Source organism: Loxodonta africana, chromosome 15 (assembly GCF_030014295.1).
Source record: "Loxodonta africana isolate mLoxAfr1 chromosome 15, mLoxAfr1.hap2, whole genome shotgun sequence".
Lineage (NCBI taxonomy): Eukaryota > Metazoa > Chordata > Mammalia > Proboscidea > Elephantidae > Loxodonta > Loxodonta africana.
In genome coordinates, this window is record NC_087356.1 from 15,514,519 (window position 1) to 15,537,730 (window position 23,212).

The window sequence follows — 23,212 nt, forward strand, 5'->3', positions numbered from 1 at the left end:
CTAAGCCAATTAGGTCGAAGTAGCTTATTGCATTAACCCTTGGAGTGCTCAGTGTGTTGCCTCCACTTCGCACGTAGACAGAAGTACTGGCAGAATGGACTTAACTGACTTGAACTGATGAGCTTCCTGGCAAAGAAAATTATTCCAGGGTATTTTCTAAGGTTGCTTTATGGAGTGAAAAAGAGAAAAAAGAGGCACAGTTACCTTACTGTTGGGAATATGAAAATGATATAAATACATTCACCAGCAATTACCTAGTGTCTTAGTTATCTAGTTCTGCTATAACAGAAATACCACAAGTGGATGGATGGCTTTAACAAACAAATTTATTTCCACACAGTTTAGAAGGCAAGAAGTCTGAATTCAGCGTGCTGGCTCTGGGGGAAGGCCCTTATCTTTTCAACTTTTTCCTGGTTCCTTGGAGATCTCCATGTATCTTGGCATCTCTCTTCCCCCATCTCTACTTGCTAGCTTGCATTTAATGTCTTTTATATCTCAAAAGATACTGACTCAAAATACACCCTACACTAATCCTATCTCATTAACATGACAAAGACAACCTATTCCCGAAAGGGATGAGAACCAGAAGGAAATAGAGGTTAGAATGTACAACACGTATTTTGGGGGAACACAATTCAATCCATGGATCCCTGGTGGCACAGTACTTAAGAGCTTGGCTGCTAACCAAAATGTCGGCAGTTCGAATCCACCAGCTGCTTCCTGGAAACCCTATGGGGCAGTTCTGCTCTGTCCTATAGGGTAGCTGGTTTGGAATTGACTCGACGACAACAGGGTTTTTTTGTTTTTTTTTTTTTAATTCAATCCATAACATTCAGTGAATGGCACAATGCTTCTAGACCTTCTCATTCCTTTTGCAACTAGTACAGTTGTTTTTTTTTTTTTTTAATTTGTTTTTGCCTTTGATAACTTCCCATCCATGCCCCTGTAGTTACACGATGTCATGTGTAATTCACAGACACTAGCCTGGCTGGCTGCTTTACTGTGACTGGAGACCAGAGAAAAGATTGGGTCCCTCTCAAGGCTGGCCTGTGTTCCCAGAACAAGATTACGAACACCAAAAAAGCAGAATGTCCACTTCTTTTCCCTAAATCTTGGAGTCGAGGAATGAAATGGTGCAGGGCACCAGCTGGGCCTCATTGTGAGCCTTTTGTAGCAGAATGGGGTCTGGGCCACCACAGATCCTATGGGAGCCCCTAAGAAAAGGTGATGTCACAGGAGACCTCACAGGGTGACGATGTTTAAAGAAGAAAAAAATAACAGGAAGAAAGTCAGGAAAGCAAAATGCCATAGTGATTATAAACAGGCCTCGGAGTCCGTAGACTAGGGTTGCACTCCCGTCATTAATTAATTAGGTAACATGGATATATATCTTCACTGCTCAGACTCAGCTTCCTCATCTGTGAAATGTGTATAATGGAACCAATTACTCTCCACCCCCCGCCAGATTATTGTAGGTCGAATTGAAATTGAAGTATGTAAGGGAATTTGGCATGTAGGATGTTCCAGAAATTATGAAATAGGTTGGGAAGAGGATCGGGACAAATTGTGAGGCTACTGAATGCCGGGTTTGGGGGTTGGAACTTTTCTTCTGTTTAGATGGGGAGCCTATAAGGGCATCATAAGAAGATCTTCCTTTGAGGAGAAAACTGGTTGGGGGGGCGGTGGTTATGGGGTAAAGAGAGACTGGCCTGTTAGGAGGCTACAGACGTATTCCAGGAGGGTCACTCGCTGAACCTAGAGCGCAGGATGGGAAGAATCTAGACGCCAAAAGATGTTCAGAAGGAGTCAAATTGTCAGAATCTGGCAGCTGGTGGATATTAGGAGTGAAGGAAAGGAAGACAAAGGAACCAGGATTTCTTGCTTTGCTAATTGGACCATGATTTCTAAATTTGGGTGTATATATTCTATGGAGCTGTTTTACTCTCTCCTACAGGGTCACTATGAGTCAGAATCAACTCCATGGCAGTGGGTTATCCTGGGGGTGCAAAAGGAAAACATTCTAACTTTTAAAAATACTGACTTTCATGTTATCCTTTATCATCCCTACTTTTGTGTATGTTCTATAATGTATGTAAGTGTGTGCGTGTGTGTGCATATATTGCCAGAGGGTACTTAAATATTTTTATCTGATGGATAGCACGATCCAAAATGCTTAGAAAGCGCTAGAATGAATGAAAGCAATGCTGTTAGTCAGAGTGGGGGGCAGGAGGAAAGCTCTGTGCCTGGTGCATGATAAAGGCTCTCTTCCTACCCATCTGTCTTTCCCACGCTGGGGTGTATATGTATTTACTTAACTACCTCAAATATTTTTTAGAGCAAGGTGAATGTATAAATAGGTATGTAATGCTTATATGTGTATATTCAAATGCTGAAATGCTATGTATATATAATAGGTAAATATATATTATGCAAACATATGTATGTATATTTTCACTGAAATTCTAGCTTCAGAGCACCAAACTTGTATACCAAACCAAAAAACCAAACCTGGTGCCATCGAGTCAATTCCGACTCATAGTGACCCTAGAGGACAGAGTAGAACTGCCCCATAGAGTTCCCAAGGAGCACCTGGTAGATTCGAACTGCCGATCCTTTGGTTAGCAGCCGTAGCACTTAACCACTACGCCACCAGGGTTTCCCAAACTTGTATAAGGAACACAAAACTATGTAGAGCAGAGGTCCTCATACCTTAGGGCACGTCACATCACGGTCTCCAGGGAAACTTGTCAATATGCAGACTCTTAGGCCCTGCAGCGGAGAGTCTGTCTTCCTCCATCTGGAATGGGGCCCAGAAGTTTGCATTTTAAGAAACTCCCCAGATGTTTCTGACACAGGTAGCCCCTGGTCATCCTTGGAAAAGCACTTATTTAAAGACTGGACACACATACTGCGGTATGAAGTCCACGGTTTGTTCCTGCTACATTCTCAGTATGCATCGTAACTATTAACTACCAAGTGCTGTTCTGATACACACACATACACTCTATGAGCTGTGTGTGTGTGTGTGTACGTATGTACAGTAAAACCTGCAAAAGCCAGAACTTGCGTAAGGTGGGAACCTGTCGGAGAAGGAGAACTTACTAGATGTTTATGAGGTAGGATTCTTAATAGAGAGTGACAGAAAAGTGGTAATCACCCTGTCAAAGGTGGAAAACTTTCGAGACCTGGAAAAACAAGGCAGTCTAGTTGAGTTCCGGCTCTCACAGGTTTCAATGTATATGTTTCTGTAAGCACATGTGTGTCTGTATGTATATATCCATACACACACACACATATACATATGTATATATACTCCCCCATCCACACACACACACATACATGGGGGCATTGGTGGTTCAGTGGTAGAATTCTCACCTTCCATGCGGGAAACCTAGGTGTCATTCCCAGCCAATGCACCTCAAACGGAGCCTCCACCCATCTGTCAGTGGAGGCTTGTGGGTTGCTATGATGCTTAACAGGTTTCAGTGGAGCTTTCAGACTCAGACTAGGAAGAAAGGCCTGGCTATCTACTTCCAAAAAACCAGCCAGTGAAAACCCTATGGGTCACAATGATCCAATTCACAGCCAATTGTGGGGATGGTGCAGAACCAGGCAGCATTTTGTTCTCTTGTGCATGGGGTCGCCATGAATCATTGTGGACTCAATGGCAGCTAACAACATATGTATGTGTGTATATACACATACATATATAAAAACCCCAAAACCAAACCCCTTGCTGTCAAGTAGAGTCAGACTCATAGCAACCCTATAGGACAGAGTAGAACTGCCCCATAGGGTTTCCAAGGTTGTAATCTTTTTTTACTGTGCTTTAAGTGAAAGTTTACAAATCAAGTCAGTCTCTCATATAAAAATTCATACACACTTTGCTATGTACTCCTAGCTGCTCTCCCCCTAATGAGACAGCACACTCCTTCTCCCCACTCTGTATTCCCCGTGTCCATTCAGCCAGCCTCTGTCCCCCTCTGCCTTCTCACCTCCCTTCCAGACAGGAGCTGCCCATATAGTCTCATGTGTCTACTTGAGCCAAGAATCTCACTCCTCACCAGTATCATTATCTATCTTATAGTCCAGTCCAAGGCTGTAATCTTTACAGAAGCAAAGGTCAGTGGTTTGAACTCACCAGCCGATCAGTCAGAAAAAGATATGGCAGTCTGCTCCTTTAAAGATTTACAGCCTTGAAAACCCTGTGCAGCAGTTCTGCTCTGTCCTATGGGGTCACTATGAGTCAGAATTGACTTGACAGCAGTAGGTTTGTTTTTTTGGCTCTTGTCCTCATTTTGCAGTAAGGGTATGGAGGCACAAAATAACATGAGGTGCCCAGGTCTCACAACTGCTAAGTGGAGATTGGTGAAGCAACCCAGGCCATCTGCCTTCACAGCTTATTCCCATAACCATTGTACTTCACTGTCTCCCCAGCTGTAAACAGTTTGCTGTGCAACCGCCTGGCAGAGCCATTTTCTTATCTGTAAGATGAGGCTAGTGCCCACCACCTCTCACTGAACAGTTACAACCACGTTAGATAGTGTGCAGTGAAAATGCTTTCTGCCAGATATAAAAGACAAGCTCTGTCCACTCCCAGCGTGCAGACGGCACGCCTCCTGTCCTGAGGACGAGTGGGTCAACTGACCACCAGTTAAAGTCATGTGTGAAATGTGCTTTGTTAATGGGGTGTGGTGCTCATACCTTTAACATCAAACGTTGCATATCTTTATCTTACTGGAAGGAAGATGACGTAGGGCTCTCAATTTACCTGATGCATCTGTTTTGAATTATGCTGTTTGAAATAACGGGCAGTGATAAAATGGAAGGACTTTTTCTGTTTATAAAAACATATGAGGGTCTGGTGGATTCATTCGCTCTCCTGAAGTGCTTTTCCTCTGCATTGTGTGTTTAGGGAAAGTGGCCATTCAGAAGGAAGACTTGCAGAAGTACCATAACAGAGACACCTGGTTCCAGCTGCAGCATGTCGACGCTGACTCAGAAGTGCAGGTGAGACCCCCTCTGCCAGCCATCAGCGCCAGAGCACAGCAACAAAAGCCTTTGGAAAACATCGGAGGTCTCTGGGAATGGAACATAGACTCAGTTTGTGGTTGAAGAAATAGTTACACATTTTGGTTTTTTTTTTTTCAGCCTTAACAAGGAATAATGTTTAGCAAATTTGGTATTCTCCTGTTTACACTTAAAAACAAAACATAAGCTCATTAGTTTTGTTTGTTCCTTTAGTTACTGGCTCCCTTTATTATGCCTGATAGACTCAGCTTTAAAATACATAAAATGAGAAAGGATAATGACAGATAATTGGAGGTAAAGAGAAAATATGGGTAAGGAAAAAAATGTAAAGCTCTGGGGTAGAATTAGTACACAGATACCGTGTATTTGCTAGAGGTGAGCTGCGAATTTGTTGCTAGGCTTCCTGGCATTCAAAGCAAAGAGATTTAGAGCTGTAGGAATTGGCCAGTCTAAACAAAGAATGGACTAGTCTGAAAACATCCTTGGGGACTCGCCCCGGCTTGCCTGGACAATGTACTAATTGGGACTGATTTCCCCCCACTTTGTCCAGTGGAAGGAGCTTCCCTCTACAAGCCACCCTTTCCCCTAGCTCAGCTTCCCACAGGACTAGGGATTTCTCCCTCTAGCAGGGGATTCCGTAGCTTCCACAGGCCCTGAGGTCTCCAGGTTCTGGGTAGCCGGCCTTGCAAGACCCCTCCTGTAAGCAGCTGGTACACAAATCCACAGTGCTGGGCATTGGGAAGGCTGCGTTGCGTTCCCCTTCACTGCCGAGGTTGCTTTTGGACTTGCCCACAAACAGGGAGAGCAGTGGGAGGCGGAGTTACTCCCCTGAACACAGACCCATGTTGAGTGTCCCACAGAACACTCCAGGAGAGAGGGCCTGTGTCTTCTCTTTTCTTGTTGCCCCTAGCTTGTGCGTTTCCCTGATAAAGCCTATCCTTAACCCACACCAGTGGGATTCACCCTGAGCCCAGGTCTGTAATGGAATAATTACAGAAGGACTCCCCATGACCAAAAATTACAGAGGTCCTGATAGTGAGATGCAAAAGAATTTTCATCTGTAGCTCCTTAGAAAGAAGCCAAGGATGTGACTGTGAGGTTTATGGCTAAGAGCAGGGTATTTGGCACCAACAGATCTGAATCAAATCCCAGTTCTTTCATTTACTAGTGAAATGACACTGGGGCAGTTGTACTCTCCAATCCTGTTTACTCAACTGTAAATGGGGATTTTGTAAAGAGTGCTTGGGATAACTTAGGTGTAGCTCTAGAGTGCCTAACACACGCTAGATAGGTAGGTAAATAGGTAGTTAGATAGACAGACAGACAGATAACTGCTGTCAGATAGACTGTGACTCATGGTGACCTTATGTACAACAGAATGAAATGTTGCCCCATCCTATGTCACCCTTTTGATCCCTAGCAAGTTTGAGGCCGTTGTTGTGGCCCCTGCACCAGTTCATCTCACCAAGGGTCTCTCTTGCCTTCACTGGCCCTCTCATTCACCAAACATGGTGTCTTCCTCTAGTAATTTATCGCATTTTAGATGTGTCCAGAGCAATCCAGTAGGACAGTGTTCTGTGGTGATCCATGAACCTTTCATTGGCTAATTTTTGGAACTGGTTCACTACGCCTTTTTTCCTTATCTGTCTTAGTCTGGAAGCTCTATTGTAACCTGTCCACCCTGGGTGACCCTGCTGGTATTTGAAATACTGTTGGCATCACTTCCAGCATCATAGTAACACCCAGGCCGCCACAGTATGACAAACCAACAGACAAGTGCTGATAACATATCATAAACCAAAAAGCAAAACCCATTGCCATTGAGTTGTTTCTGACTCAGTGATCCTGTAGGACAGAGTAGAACTGCCCTATACAGTTTCCAAGGAGTGGCTGGTGGATTGTAACTGCTCACCTTTTGGTTAGCAGCCAAGCTCTTAACCACTGCACCACCAGGTCTCCCAACATATCATAAAAAAAAAATAATAAATGTTATTTTTATAGTTAGTGGATGATATTGTGGACAAAATCCCTGAAATAGGTACCTTGCCAGGACTTTGCCCAAAAGGTTCCCGGATGGCACAAATGATTTGTGGTTTACTACTACCTGAAAGGTTGGTGGTCGGAACCCACCCACGGCCTATTGATCTGTTTCTGTAAAGATTACAACCGAGAAGACCCTATGGGGCAGTTCTACTTTGTAACACATGGGGTACCCGTGAGTCGAAATCAACTCGATGGTGACGGGCTCGGGTTTTCTAGTTTTAAGAAGTTTGTCCAGGCCTTGTCTTACAGCATGGCTCAGCACACACTGATGCCATGAGACTTCAGCAGAAGCAGTTCCATGGGTCTAATGGGGCAATGCTCAGATCCACGAACCCAAGTCCACCATTATCTTCAGTCCAGGGCAGTTTTAGATTAGAGGGCCAGATGGCCTTGCATTGTTGACAATCCTCCATGAGCACTTATCCTTACAACCAACCTTTTACTAAGGGCTGAAGAGCAGACGGTTCAAGGTATAGTCTTTGCTGAGAGCATGGACTGCACAGATCCTTGAACCCAGCTAAGGGTAAATCTATGACCTTTGACAAAGAACCTAGCCAGAGAGACAGGTTAAGGTCCTCTACAAAAATTTTGCCAAGATGCGAGACTGAGTGAATGGCCACTCTGCCTCCTCAAAGGAGATATTGTAATTATGCTTTACACTCAAGTAATTAAAAAAAAAAAAAATTTTTTTTTTTTTAAGTAATTGCTTTCTATGGAAACCTCGACTGAGGGGTCCTCTTGTGCTTGAGCAAATTGAAAGACGTTATCATCACTGGCAGAACTAATAACTGTATTCAAAGTAGAACACAGTGCTAACAATAGAGATGACTATTAACCTCAGGAATGTAATGCCATTTTACTTGTGTGCTTCAGGTGGCTTAGAGATCCTATATAAATCTTACAAATCTGTATTTACAAGTGATGTGTGATAAAGATGCTTTATACCAGAAACTGTTCTTTAGAATGCTACTCAGTCCTGGTTTTTATTTTGGTGATTTTCTCTATCACTTTTATTCTAAAATAACACAGTCTTATGGTATAATCACAATAGTGTCTGTAAGCATTCTGCTGATGTAGTCTTTATAATTTTCTTTGCACTTTTTTTTTTATCCCCCTCCAGATTTAAGTCCAATTTTATTGGCAAGGGTAGCTTTTTCCCCTCTTTGCTCTTCTTGTTTTAAATTTAACTTCTTATTTAAAAATGGTTATAGCTTCACAAGAAGCTGCAATGCTAGTATAACTACCTGCAGTACATAGTACACACACATACACACACAAACCAAACCCATTGCCATTGACTTGATTCTGACTCTTAGTGACCCTACAGGACAGAGTAGAACTGCCCCATAGGGTTTCCAAGGAAGCAGACTGCCACATCTTTCTCTGGTGGAACAGCTGGTGGGTTTGACCTTTCAGTTAGCAGCTAAGAGCTTAACCAGTGCACCACCAAGGCTCCTTACATAGTACACAGGGAATAATAATTAGCAAATTTGTGCATTTTCCTACTTGAAGATTAAATATACCCATTGCTGTTGAGTCAATTCCAACTCCTAGCAACCCTATAGGACAGAGTAGAACTGCCCCATTGGGTTTCCAAGGAGTGACTGGTGAATTTGAACTGCCAACCTTTGCTTAGCAGCCAACCTCTTAACCACTGTGCCACCAGGGCTCCGAAGATTAAATACAGTGTACAGAAAGGTCCTGTGTTTTCTTCACCCACCTTCCCCCAGTGGTGACATCTTAACTATAGTGCAAGATCACAGCCAGCAGACTGACATTCGTACAACCCACAGATCTTATTCAGATTTCACCAGTCTCCCAGAAATAGTTGTGTACGTGTGTGTGTATTTAGTTCTCTGCACTTCTATCACATGTGTGGATTTTTGTGACCACCACCACAGTCAAGATACAGCACCATTCTGTGACTCCAAGACTTATAAATATGAATGGCATGTTGTGATCTTATGCTGCGTCATTGGAGTATTTTATAATTGATGCCATGAGGTGCCTCACGAGCCAGGAGACCAGTCTTATATCCTCTCCGAGCCTGCTTTTATCACTTATAAAATAAGAATACTGACCCTTGCTGTGCCAGTTGTCTGGGAGTTTGTAAACTGTGAAAGGCAAATGTAAGCTATTACATTTCTTTCTTATCTTTATTACTATACATCTCTTTATTACTGTAAAGAGAGAGGAAAGGAGTTTGTGTCTGTGATCACTAGCCAAGTTCTCGGCACTGTGCTAAGTGCCTTATTTATGTTATTTAATTTTTCAAATCACCCTCTCGTGAAGTGACCATTTACAAAGAGGCTGTGGTGCCCTCCATTAGATGCAAACCAACCTTTAACATTGCAGTGATAATCCTTTCTCTGCAGCTATCACTTTCTTTTGAAATGTCACATTTACCTTTTTTTTTAGAAGGACCGGGGACAGCGTATGGTTTCTTGAATCCATCTGCCGTATAATTCACAGTAAAAAGGCCTGTGTCAGGAAAGGAAGTGTCATAAAACCAGGGCCAGTATGAGACCATTAAATCACAGAAGGGGTGGGTGGGCGGTGAAAGACCATCTAAAAAGTTTCTTGCTTCCTTCTGGAATTGGTTTTTTTTAAGATCTTTAATAAATCACTTTATTAAAAAAAATAGTCATATCTCTTGCTTCCTTGATACTTGTTGGTAACATGAGAATAAGTGGAAGCAGGCTGTTGTGTGCCAGGCACTGTGCTTGGCCATTCAGTCACCAAAAGGACTGCCTTGTGACATCCCGCATCTCCTCCAAGGAAGCCCAGCAGGCTATTGAGTTTTGTTTGAGTGCTTTGTTTTGTTTTAATAAACTTGCTATCAAAGTATAACATATATTCAGAAAAAAAGCATGAATGGTAAATGTGCAGTTCAATGAACTATCACAAAGCAAACACACCTGGGTAACTGCCATCATTGTGTTTTTATACCCTGTAGCAATGGGGTCACAACCTTCAAGAGTCATGCCATTGGAGTAGAAATTCCAGCCTCCCCTTGGAACATCTGGGAATTCCTTCTTTTGTGTATCAGACAATTCTGTTCGGAGTATTTTCCCCAAACAGTGTCACCCATTGTCCATATCTCAAGGATCTAACTTTTAAATCATTCTAGTGACTTAAAAGAATTGGTAGGCTCGAGGATGGGAATGTAAGGAGGGCTTCATGGGTAAGGTAGCTTTCTCTTGCCTCCTTGTTATTCACTTTCTGCTTTGTCTTTTTTAAATTTCTCCTTTACTTTTGTGGTCTCTCTTTAAGATGTTCTTATCTATCTGCAATGGAGTACAAAGGTCAAATAACTAAACCGAGAGACGTGGATTCCAGATTCTCCTCTGTCTCAAGTCTCTCTTCTCTGTGCCTCACCATTCCCTCTTGAAATAAAGGCAATAATAGGGCATTTTACTGCTTCTAAAACACCTTTCTCTTGGTCCTTACAGCCAGCCTGTGAGATGAGAGCAGGTATTACTGGTCCCTGTTTTACAGATCAGGAAGCTGGTGCCCAGGAAAGTGAAGAGATGGCTTAGGGCCATATTGACAGGGAGGCAGGGCCTCCCCAGCCCTAGCCTTCTCTCACTGCACACACCCCTCTCAGCAGGGTGAAAACACATCCAGGACCAGCTTCCCTGACAAAAATATATATGAACTACCAGCTCCTTTTTAAAACTTCTTGCTAGCATTGTATTTGTTAGCTGCTAAAAAAAAAAAAAAAAAAAAAAATTATGAAAAATAATTTTTTTTTTTTTTTATGAGCTCACCCTCGACTCATAGCAACCTGGTCCTGCACCACCCCCGTGACTGGTCGTGGATCAGACCATTGTGAAAAGTAGGGTTCTCATTAACTGACTTTTGGAAGTAGGTAGCCAGACCTTTCTTCCTAGTCCGTCTTAGTCTAGAAGCTCCTCTGAAACTTATTCAGCATCATAGCAACACACAAACCTCCACGACAGACAGGTGGGAGCCGTGTGTGAGATGCATTGGCTGGGAAACCTAGGTTTCCCTCATGGAAAGCGGGAATTCTACCACTAAACCACCACTGCCCTCTTGATATCATTAAACCACCACTGCCCTCTTGATATCATTATTCTCCTTAAATTAGGGCTGAAAAAAACATCAAATCAGCTTTTTTTTTTTTTCTTGCTCTGTTCTGTTTTTCCTTTCCATAGACCAATATAAATGTAAGAACACTGGCCCGAATCTTGATACATCTTGTGCAGGCAAATGATTAATGTGCACAGGTAAGCTAGACCATCCATAGAGGCCTGGGTGCCAGGAGGTGTGCTAAGTCTGGGCCACCTCCTCCGGCCCTCAGTTTTGACACACGGTGTTTATGACTGAGAGGAGTCCTGGTGGCGCAGTGGTTAAGAGCAACAGCGAGCTGTGGCTGCTAACCAGGAGGTTAGCAGTTCAAATCCACCAGCTGCTCCTTGAAAACCATATGGGGCAGCACTCCTCTGTCCTGTAGGGTTGCTATGTGTTGGAATGGACTGGACGGCAACAGGTTTAGTTTTTGATTTTGACATAGATAGAGAAGGCTTCTGTTGGAATCAAAACAAGTGCAGTGTTTTTAGTTACTTCGAGGCATGGGATTTATGGAGCTGAGCAAGCTGTAAGGACAGACAGGCATATTGGTGTCAAATACTCTGTGAGAGAGGCAGTTAAAAAGCCAGCTGTAAAAGAGGGTGTGCTTTTGAAAATCATACTTCCTCCCTACCCAGGAAACAAATGGGTGTGAGACTCTTTGATCCGGGCGGTCCTGGGCATTCACGTTGTGGTTTGGGTTGTTTGTGCAGGGAGATGGTGTGGTAAGTGTCATTTGCCATCACTGCAGAGGGCGGTGTCAGAGTGTCAGATTTGGTCACCTTTGTAAACTGTGAGGGTGAGAAGGAGGCTGCCTGTTGAGTGTAGTCCAAGGTGAACTGACATAAAGATAATTTCTATACTACAGATTTATGTAGCGCTAACTCCCGGGGAGGGGGGGAGTTCTCTCAGCAATGGAATAGTTTTTTCATTTTATTTTGTTTTTGTTTCATACCATCCCTCTCCCCAGTTACCAGAAAATGGAAACAACACAAATTACCTCACTATATGTGACAGTGTGGTAACAAAGTATTTACTCTGAGAGAGGAAACATTAACAATTACCAGGATCTGATCCTGTTGAGGGGCTAGCCCCTCTTCTTGGGAAAAACAGGAAACAGGAAAACTCATGTGCGATTTGACGACGTTGGCCAATTTGCTGGCGGTTTGTAACTCCGGGGGGTTCTTACTCATCTCACCACAGACACCTTCTCTAAGTTTACAGCAGCCCAGGAAAAATGAATGAGTGATACAGACGCAGATAGGTTGGCTGAATGGCAATTGCACATCTTAAACTGGCCCGTCGGTGCATTTGAGAATGGTGGTAAACAATGCCCAAGTGTGAGGAAAATACTTGTTTAAAGGAAACAAATCTGTGATGGTAAATTATTACTTGGTTTGTTTGTCATGAGCTTTTCGTCTCTGTTTGGTTTTAAAGGGAAGCTCTCTAGTGCCTGTAAGCCTCAATGTCCTCATCTTTAGCATAAGCATAACAATGCCAACTTCATGGGACTGTGGGAGAATTACATGCAGTGATTTGTAAAGCTCTAAACTCATGGCCGGAGCCCTGGTGGCACGGTGGTAAAGCGCTCGGCTGTGAAACAAAAGGTCAGCAGTTCGAATCTGCCAGCCTCTCCTTGGAAATCTTCTGGGGCAGTTCTTCTCCGTCCTACAGGGACGCTATGGGTCAGAATCAAGTCGATGGCAATGAGCATGCATGCAAACTCATGGCCCGCATGCAATAAAAGGGAAATAATTAAAAACAAAAAAAAAACTCTGTCACTGTTCTTATTATCATGATTAGGCATAACTTCCCAAGTCATTTTGTTTCCCCCACCCACAGAGCCAGCATGGCACCGACGCCTGCCTTCCTGTGTACCCTTCATCAGTTATTGGGTCCCCAGGGATTTGCTACCCTGGGCCTAGCCCTGAGCTCAGTGCAGTAGAGGTGGGAGAGTGGTAAAACAGAAGACCATTCGCAGCTAAGAAGACTAGGCCTAGTCACCTAGACTTACAGACTAACAAAGTGTACTCACTAGAAATTACCTGGATAAACACTATACTTCAGAGGGCCCCCAGTTGATCGTAAGCTGTATGAGGGCAGGGACCATGTCTGCTTTGTGCACTACTATTAGGGTCACTAGGAGTTGAAATTGACTCCACAGCACCTGTTATGTGTTGAATTGTGTCCCCTCCAAAATGTGTGTCAATTTGGCTAAGCCATGATTCCCAGTATTGTGTAGTTCTCCATTTTGTGATCTGATGTGATTATCCTATGTGTTGTAAATCCTAACCTGTATGATGTTAATGAGGCAGGACTCAGTCTACAGGATTAGGTTTTATTTTGTGTCAATCTCTTTTGAGATATAAAAGAGAAGCAAGCAAAGAGGAAAGGGACCTCATTACCACTAAGCAAGAAGAGCCGGGAGTGGAGCATGTCCTTTGGACCTGGGGCCCCTGCACTGAGAAGCTCCTAGTCCAGGGGAAGATTGATGATAAAGACCTTCCTCCAGAGCCATAGAGAGAGAAAGCCTTCCCCTGGAGCTGGCACCCTGAATTCAGACTTCTAGCCTCCTGAACTGTGAGATAATAAATTTCTGTTTGTAAAACCACCCACCGGATAACGACAGCACCTAAGAACGATTACTGTCTTCTCTAGTGCCCACCAGCCACTCCCTATGGGGCAGTCCTACCCTGTCCTCTTGGGTTCCTATGAGTTGGAATAGACTTGACAGCAATGGATTTTTTTTTGTTTTTTGGTTTATAGTGCCTGGAACACAGTGGGGGCTTGATAAATTTGCCCGGTGAACGTGTGCTTCCAGGTTAGATGTGCAGAGGAGGTTTGTGTGAAAGTAGAATTATTTGTTCATTTGATAAGAAGACTGCTAGGTGGTCATGCCAGCCTCCTGAATAATAGCAGTCTCATATATTGAGACTCAATGGCAAAGAGTTTGGTTTTGGTTTACCCTGGAAGGTTCCAAGCTAAGCTCCTTACTTAGCAAACACTCATGTAGTACTTACTGGGTGCCAGACATTGGTCAAAGCATTTTGCAGATACTCATCACAGTCGGTGTCATCCAGTGGCTTTCCCTCGGCCACACAGGTTTCATGCAGGTGGCCTGGTTCTAAAGTCCGCATACCTAGCCACTGGGCTCTACTGCCTCTCCATCACTCATGTCATCCTTGCAGCCACTCAGCAAGCTTGATACAGCTGTCTGTCTTACAGATTCAGAAACAGGCCCCATAAAGAACAGGCACTCTGCCCTTGCCACACAGCTGATGAGGGGCTGAGCCAGGCTTCAAGCTCAGCTCTGCCTGGCTCCAGAGCCCGGCCTCTTCCCACTGTATTATGCCACGGGCTGACATGTCTGTGTGCTTTAGTCTAGGAAGGTACCTTGCACACAGGCAGTCAACACTGTGAATACTTGTGATTGGATTTGCTGTTACATCTTGTGAGGCCGAGATCATGCCTCTGTACTTCAAGATTCTTCTTAGAGGCCTCTGTATCTGTATCTTCTGCCCCATGAGGAAGCTGGCTGTCTCGCGTTTGTATTGCTAAAGAGCTCAAAGAAAGGTCAAGATCCCTGATTCCCACAGCCTCACGGAAGGCCCGTTTCAAGGCCCCCGGCTGCTGCTCATTATGCAGCAGCCGCCACTGTCAAAGGAAGCTCTCTCGTTTTTGGTTAGCACCGCAGGGTGTGGTGGGTTGTGTTTTTAGTAGCATCTCGTGATAGAATTCCTGTAAGGGCACGCCTCAGCCTGGACCATGTAAGCAAGGCTCAGGGTGTCTGTTTGGTTCCTGCTCATCTCGGAACCAGCTATTCATTTCTGAGCATAGTGATTACTGGAGCCCATCAAAAGGGTTCTCGCCATCAGAGGAGAAGATTGGATTTGCTCTACGTAAGGAGAACTTTTGTGGGTAACTTGTGGGCTCATGTTTATCGCACCATGTTTTTAGCTTAAACCACACACCCAGAGTGGGTGGAACCTAGAGGGCCACGTTGGCCCATTAGAGGCTGGGACGGGTGTGAGTGGGCAGTGGTTGTCTTCTCAGCGCCTACCCTGTGGCCTCTCATGATGCACAGATGTGCACCAGGTCGAAACCAGAGAGAGGCGTTACCCCTAAGGTATCGAAGCCCCAAATCCTGGTTTCATTTTTATTTTGGGAATAAGTGGATGGTGGTGTCTCTCATCAAAAGAAACTATGGCCGTGGTGCCATTTTCTCAGTTCCTTGAGATCATTTTCCATTAGGGGCTGAGGTTGGCCCGATTCCTAAACATGGCCTTGGGCTTCAAGTGCTCAGACATTCCTTGTGTCTTACCTTCTACCCTCCTGGAGACACCTCCTGGGAGGGGTCTGTCAGACCCTTACAGTTTCCCTCTTAGCCACTCCTTTCCTCACCTTTAAGCTGTCGTGATGGAAACATCCAAGCCAGCTCCCTCTTTTTTCTCCTAATAAGTGCTACTGAGCGTTTTTATGAATCTGATTCCCTGGTTATTCAAAACTGGGGCTTAGATAGTAAAGTTGAAAACCAGTCCGCAAGTAGTAACTCTCCTTTTCTTAAACAGAAGAACCCTATTATTGCCCAGAAGAGCGAGTTGGGGAGATGAATCCAGAAGCCTTGTGTTGTGTGCCAGATGGTTTAATACAGGCCAAATCTGGACCCTTGACTTTCAGTGAAAGAGCCAGCACCTTATCCTGGCTCCCATTCAGATGCGCCTAGAACTCTGGTCTGTGGCTGGCAGGAAAGGTGAAAGGAAGCCACCTCAGCCAGGGCTAATGTTGGGGGTGGGCTCCAGAACAGGCTTGTAAATAATGAGCCATCCGGACAGTCCACTGGAATGGTCAATGAGAGCCAGAGCTGAAGAAAATGCTGAGTTCTCCTGACCCCTGTGCTAGTGCAGACCCAGCCCACCACGGCAGGTAGCCCAGTGGTCCCTCAGCCGGGCTGGAGTTCATATGTGGAGCGTCTGTAGAATGTGCTCCTGGAGAGTACAGCTCAGCCGCAGGTGGGGAAGAGGATGACCCCTCGGAATGTCTAAGTGGCCTGGGGAGTAACACGCCCACCTGGTGAGCCATAAACACCACAGATGCCCAAGGAAAATACAGTAGTGACTAAAGGAATTCAGAGATGCTAAGTGAAAGGGTAATTAAGACTTAGGAGGGGTGCTAAGGGAGTCAGTTAATTAGGCCCGTCCCTTGCCTTTTCAGCTTCTAAGTTCCATTCACACGTTTTCTGGGTTTCACCGTTCTGGATTCCTCAGAGACAAGGTGATGTTTAATGGTGTAGGTTCCACAGTTTTTTTAAGTCAGAAAGGACCTTGGAGATTATTCATTTCAGTACCCCCTACATACCCTTAAAATTAAAAACAATGTAAATTTTAACATCATGCATATATATATGTACAACATACATATGTACTTTTTACATAAATGCATAAATATGATCTCCTACATACTATTGTTTGTTTTTTTAAAGAACAGGGCTTTGTTTTACTTCTCTTTGGCTCCCTACTCCCATTTTTCACTTATGATGCTGCTTGGAATATAACCCTTGGTAGTGGGGTCGACTTGACAGCAGTGGGTTTGGTTGTTGGTTTTTTAATGACCTGATATGTGTCCTTCTGTATCCATTCATACTTTCCTCTACATTGATATGATCATGCAGCATGTGTACATAAACAGGTCCACCCGTTGCCATCAAGTCAACTCCAACTCATGCCAACCCCATGTGTGTCAGAGTAGAACTGTGTTACATAGGATTTCCAATGGCTGATTTTTCGGAAGTAGATCACCAGGCCTTTCTTCCAAGGTGCCTCTGGGTGGACTCGAACCTCCAGCCTTTCAGTTAGTAGCTGAGCGTGTTAACCATCTGTACCATCCAGAGACTCCATACGCAGACACAGATGGAAACATAGATACAGATAATAGGCATAGATAGATAGATGTAGGAGACTTTACATGAGTCCAGTGCTCCAGCTACTTCTTCCCCTTCTCCTTCTAGAAGCATCTCTGAGCATTAACTTTCTATATGAAAAACAGGACTCTGAGATTCCCTTGCATCGTTGTCCAGGCCTCACATGAAGATGATCAAAATATAGGAAGCACAGAGACCCGTTCTTGGGAGAGAATTCTCTTTCTTCTTTGCTCAGCCCTGCCCAGGCCATGAGACTTTGGGATATCTCATCCTAAGGCCCCATGTCATGTGGGGGAACATAAATGATCAACTTCAAGCAAGTAAGCACACATTTTTGTGATGCTGCCTTTCCGAGTAGCTCTTCTTTACACTTTTTGACCTCTTTCTTCTGCAATAGCCTGTCAGCTTCAAATAGAGCCAGGAACGTGTATGTCCTAACTGCACAGACATAGAGCCAGACAACAGAGCTGTTAATCTGAACAGACTCTGAAGCATTAAATTCTTTTGGAGGAAAACTTCATCACCATGACTGAATCATTGGGATTTGACTCAGAGAAGACTGGAAATAGCCAGCGGATGCTTCCTTGGGTCAGGGATAAGAATTATATGTTTTGGGAATACAAATGCAGTGTACAGTTCGTGTGACAGTTATCCTTAGACCCCTCTCCAGTCCCTGATAGAAGCTCTGCTCAGTGTCGCACCCCTGTGGCCGGGTGGGGAACAGTGGGGCTGTGTGTGGCACTGTCATCTTCATGACACACTTTGTCATTGTCATTTCAGGGCAAGGTCCACCTGGAGATGAGGCTAAGCGAGGTCATCACAGACACCGGCGTCGTTTGCCATAAACTCGCTACACGGTAAGGCGCGCAGAGTGTTCTGTTGTGTTTGTTTAATCTTCTCGTGAATCATACGTCTGACTGCCAGGAAGCATGACTGTTTTTTTTTTTTTAAACAAACATATCAGAATTTCCAGACTTGATGAGTTGCCAAGATGACATCGTTTTTAGAGATTCTGGCACATTTTTCTTAATATCCTCAATAAACCAAATGCTTGTCCTTAGAGGTGATGTACCGGAGTTTTGCAAGTAGCCAGAGTTCTTCAGTGCCACATTACATATGAGGAAACAGAGGCCCAGAGAAGAGATGTGACTTTCCCTAGGTCAGACGACCAGTAAATGGCAGAGCTGGAACTGGAACTTGGGTCTCCCACATTAAATGCAGAGCTGTTTCTAGCCCATAATGCTTGTGAGAATGAGAGAGTGTGTGTACGTGTGTTTAAAGGTAGTTTGAAACTTCATATTACTTGACCTTTTGGGGCTTCTGATCCCTTAGATTATCTGAAGAAAGCTATGCACACTCTCCTCGGAAAAAGCACATATGCACACGTATACCACTGAGCCACGTGGAGAGGGCCCAGGGGCCTTGTGCAGCCCAGCCTTGGCCTCCTGGAGTGCACATGCCCAGGTTAAGATGCTGCTGGCTAGCCTATGTCCCTAAATATGCAGAACGCAGAGCTCGTTTGTCTCCCCACCTCTCTCACATGCCCAAACCATGTGCCCAGTGTGTGTTTTTACTATACGGCCGATCCTTTGGGTTCTAAGTGGACGGCTGTCAGAAGGTCCTTGTCCATCCTTTCCCACAGCGGGGGATGCCAGGGTCTGGAGAGGTAAGGTCATTACTGCTCAAGTCTTAGAGTAGTTGGTGGGAATCTCTGCCGTGCTGTGATAGAAAGAGGAAGTGAGGACTTGCAGAAATCAGTTCTCTGGTGAGCGACACCCATCCCCTTCCTGAAGGCCAAACAAGAAGGAGACCAGAAGGCTCACTGTCTCCACACTTGAAAGCACCAACATTCTTGATCTTTGGAGAGAATCTCTTTTCTGACCTCATCATCTAAATGTCCCTGGCCAGCAAGGGTGCTTTTCTTTCCTGTGATTGAATAACGCCCTTAGAAAGTGCTTGGAAAGACTGTAACATTAGCATTAAGATTTCACTCTCTCTGGTTCACCAGACAGGGCCTGGGGGAAGGTGGGTGAGGAGGGTACCTCCCACACCATTATCTACTGTCCCCAAGAAGACCCTGCCCTCCCACCCCCTCCCCAGGCCGCTGCCCAGGGCACTGTCATGCAACCATTTGATCTTGACTCACTCGTCTGATGGCTGGAAGATTGAATTTGATCTGTTCAAGGCTGTAGGGCTTCACTGTACAATGTGTAGATGGAGAGTTGTGGAAACAGCAAACACGGAAATGCTGAGAACCCCATCATCTAAAACTTGGGAATTGAGTGAACACATAGGTGATGAGTTAAAGGAGTTTTGCACCTTCCTCTTGAACAATACTTGAGCTTAAAATAGTTGCTGTGCTCAGGCTGAGCTTTGCTCTCAGATCCTAGAGCAGTGAGGAAAGACATTGCTTATTTTCTTGTTTATTTATAGGTTTATAGCTTTGCTGAAAAAGGATTTAAGGGTGTTTAACAAGAAGAAAGCGTGCCTTAGTGGTAGGGGAGAAAGAATGAAAGCAAGGCAGAGCATAAAACAGAGCTGGGGGGATGCAGAGGAATACAGGAAATGCTGGCCATAGAGTCCTGTGTCTTCAACAGCAAGGTCCCCAGGCCTGGCTCTACATTCCCATGTGAGGAAGGGAGATTTGATGGTGTCTCCATGCATGGTCCCTACAGTAGAAGTCAAGGACAGTGGTGGCTCTTTGGTAGAATTCTTGCCATCCATGCAGGAGACCCAGGTTCGATTCCCAGCCAGTGCACCTCACGAGCAGCCACTACCTGTCTGTCAGTGGAGGCTTGCGTGTTGCTATGATGTTGAACAGATTTCATCAGACCTTCCGTACTAAGACAGACTGGGAAGAAAGGTCTGTTGATCTACTTCTGACAATCAGCCAATGAAAACCCTGTGGATCACAAAGGTCCATCCCCAGTCGATCATGGGGATGGTACAGGACTGGGCAGCATTTTGTTCTGTTGTGCATTGGGTCACCATGAGTCAGGGGCCCACTGGATGGCAGCTAACAACAACAATAGAAGTCAGCCATTTGTTCAGGAAGGAACAATAGTATTCCTGATGTTATGGCCAGAGATGTGGTAACACTGAGAAAGCTCATCATAAAGGAAACTGGGTAATGTAATAAGGAACCCTCTCAGCATTGTCCTTACTGTAAACGTAGTGGCAAATTTTCCCAGGTAGAAACATGGACGCCTCTCCCTTAGCCCCCTTTCCTAATGATCCTCTATGTGAAGTATTTTTCTCATTGAATTTGAGATTATGTTCTCAGCAGGGACAGATTACCAAATAAGCAAGATACGTGCGGGCTTACTGGTGCTTACTTACTACTCTGTAGGCACAATTTCACATGCCTCCAAGTGATTGAAATAGGCGGTGGGCCAAGGTAGGGGATACATGCTGTGGCACTGCACGCGGGGGTCCTACCTCTTCCAGAGGCGTGGGAATCTTCTCCTGGAAATGCTGAAGGAGTTAGCTGTGCTCAGAGGCAGGATGTGAAGGAGTCTCATCTCTAGCATGAGTCAGCCCTGCCGCCTGGCTGGGCAGGTCCCTGTCCTTCCCTCTGCTCCATTGGAGCCCTCACGAAGAGGACAGTCTTTCAAAATTGACAGGACTGATCTCGACAACAAGCCTTGAGCACCTTTGCCCGCCTGCCCATTCCCCCAAACAATTGAGATGTCTCAAAGATACTTCCAACCGTGGGCTTGTGGAGCCTCAAGGTTTTTCATTTCACTCAGCTCTTGAGGAGCCAGATGAAATCACATGGGACCCTGCTAATCCTCAGAATCTTCCTAGGGACAAAGTTGGCCTTAACGCCACCAAGATCATGTCTTAGAATGGTGCTTTCCAGTATTCCTGGCCATGCCGTATGATTGACGCTCATCAGGTCAACACTTTAGAGGTCATCCCGTTTGGCGATGGCTCTCTTTTTGCCCCAGCCCCTGTTACTTTGCTTCAGCGGTGGTTTTGTAACCTTAGAAGCATTTGCTGCCCTTGATTCCTGAGAGATTCTTGAAATGTCTTAACTGTGGGTCTGGAAACCATAAAATCCTAACTGCTTTTCATGAGTAACTCCAGTTCTGCTGAAGAAGAGCCTGGAAAGCCCCCCACCTCAACACAAGGCAGCTTAGCAGCCAGACTTCCAGCAATGCCTTTGCATCTAACAACGACTCATTTCCTTTGCTTGTGTGTAACATGAAGGAAAAAAAAAAAAAAAGAACAATGAACTTAAAGTCAAACATTGGGTGCCAGTCTGAATTCTGCCACTTACTATGTAAACTTCGCCAAAATGATTTACCTCTGTGCCTTATTTTCTTCATCTGTAAAATGGAAGTGAAAATATCTGCCCTGCTTACATCAAATGGAAACCCTGGTGGTGTAGTGGCTGAGAGCTACGGCTGCTAACCAAAAGGTCAGCAGTTCGAACCCACCAGGCGCTCCCTGAAAACCATATGGGGCAGTTCTACTCAGTCCTATAGGGTCACTATGAATTGGAATCGCCTTGACAGCAACGGGTTGACATCAAATAGTTGTGTAAGAATTGAAATTTAAGGTCATTTGTGTAGCTGCTTATGGGGCACCAGTGGTTCTGTGGTAGAATTCTCTCTCCCCTTCCATGTGGGAGACCAGGGTTTGATTCTTGGCAGATGCACTTTGTGTGCAGCCACCGCCTGTCTGTCCGTGGGGCCTTGCTTGTGTTATGATGCTGAACAGGGCGCAGTGAAGCTTCCAGACTGAGGTGCACTAGGGAAGAGGCCTGGCAATCTACTTCTGAAAACCAGCCAATGAAAACCCTATGGATCACAGCAGTCTCATCCACAGCCAGTTATGGGGATGGTGCAGGACCAGGCAGCATTGCGTTCTGTTGTGCATGGGACCCCCAAGAGTCGGGGGCTAACTCATCGGCAGATCACAACAACAACATGTTGTTCAGTGTGTGTAGCTGCTCAGTGCATGCCCTGGGAGACTTTAGCATGTCAAGTTTATTTATCCCTAGACACAGACCAGGTGTTCATCTCTCTGCAGCAAGAGGATGAGGTTGGGCCTAAGACAGAGTGCAGAAGAGCCTTTTCTAGCTCAGCTAGGAATGTCAGTTTATTCAAATCCCACACACTGAAGTTGTCCTAGTGCCCACTTCCATGTCTGTCTCGAGGCCACTGTCATTAAATGTGTATTTCATGAATGGACCAGTGGCTGCCCTGCTAATTTTCTCACTCACTCATCAAACATTGGTTGAAGCATCTATTACGTGTCATGCCCCGTGCCAGGCACGGGGGATCCAAAGAGAAAGAAGAACAAGCGTCTAACCTTAAGGAGCTCATAGCTTAGTAGGGAAAGATGTACATGTGTGCAAACAGATGAAACGAGATATTATAGGTTTATGACAGAATTATAACCTGGGGCAGTGGGGGAGGGGCAGGGGATTTCACTCCCCAGCCAGTTCCTAGAGCAGCAGACAAGGATACCACTCATTCCCCAACTCTTTCCTCCCCCTAGATCCTGTGCTGGGCTTAGATGACTATCAAAACACAGTTGTTTCTGAGATGATGCCCGGCTACCACCACTGACTGCTCTGACAGGGATCACAGCAGAGTCCTGGACAGAGCTGGAGAAAAATGTAGAACAAAATTCCAACTCAAAAAGAAAGCCCAGATTTGCTGCCCTGACAGAGACTGGAGAAACCCTGAGGGTATGGCCCCTGGATACCCTTTCAGCTCAGTAACGAGGTCACTCCTGAGGTTCACCGTTCAGCCAAAGATTGAACAGGCACATGGAACAAAACAAGACTAAAGGGGCACACCAGCCCTGGGGCAGGGACTGGAAGGCAAGAGATAACAGGAAAGCTGGTAATAGGAAGCCCAGGGTTGAGAAGGGAGTGTTGACATATTGTAGGGTTGTTAACCAATGTCATGGAACAATGTGTGTACTGTTTGATGAGAAACTAATTTGTTCTATAAACCTTCATCTAAAGTACAATATAAAATAAAATTGTTTCTTCTTGAGTTTTCCTATCAGCATTGTTATTGTGTGCCATCGAGTCGATTCTGACGCATAGCAACCCTATAGGGCAGAGTAGAGCTGCCCCATAAGGTTTCGTTCCTAGGCTATAATCTTTAC

The 23,212-nt window shown here is 45.0% G+C and overlaps 1 protein-coding gene across 6 annotated transcripts in view; it reads left to right on the forward strand.

Moving 5' to 3' along the window:
- The window catches only part of RASA3 (RAS p21 protein activator 3), a 268,967-nt gene that overhangs the window by 166,912 nt on the left and 78,843 nt on the right, over nucleotides 1–23,212 (forward strand). For all 6 annotated transcript variants that reach the window (XM_064268615.1, XM_064268616.1, XM_010593593.3 and 3 more), the window contains 2 exons: nucleotides 4,916–5,010; nucleotides 17,864–17,940. In XM_064268615.1, the coding sequence (XP_064124685.1) occupies nucleotides 4,916–5,010; nucleotides 17,864–17,940 (172 nt within the window). The remainder of the gene's footprint in view (nucleotides 1–4,915; nucleotides 5,011–17,863; nucleotides 17,941–23,212) is intronic.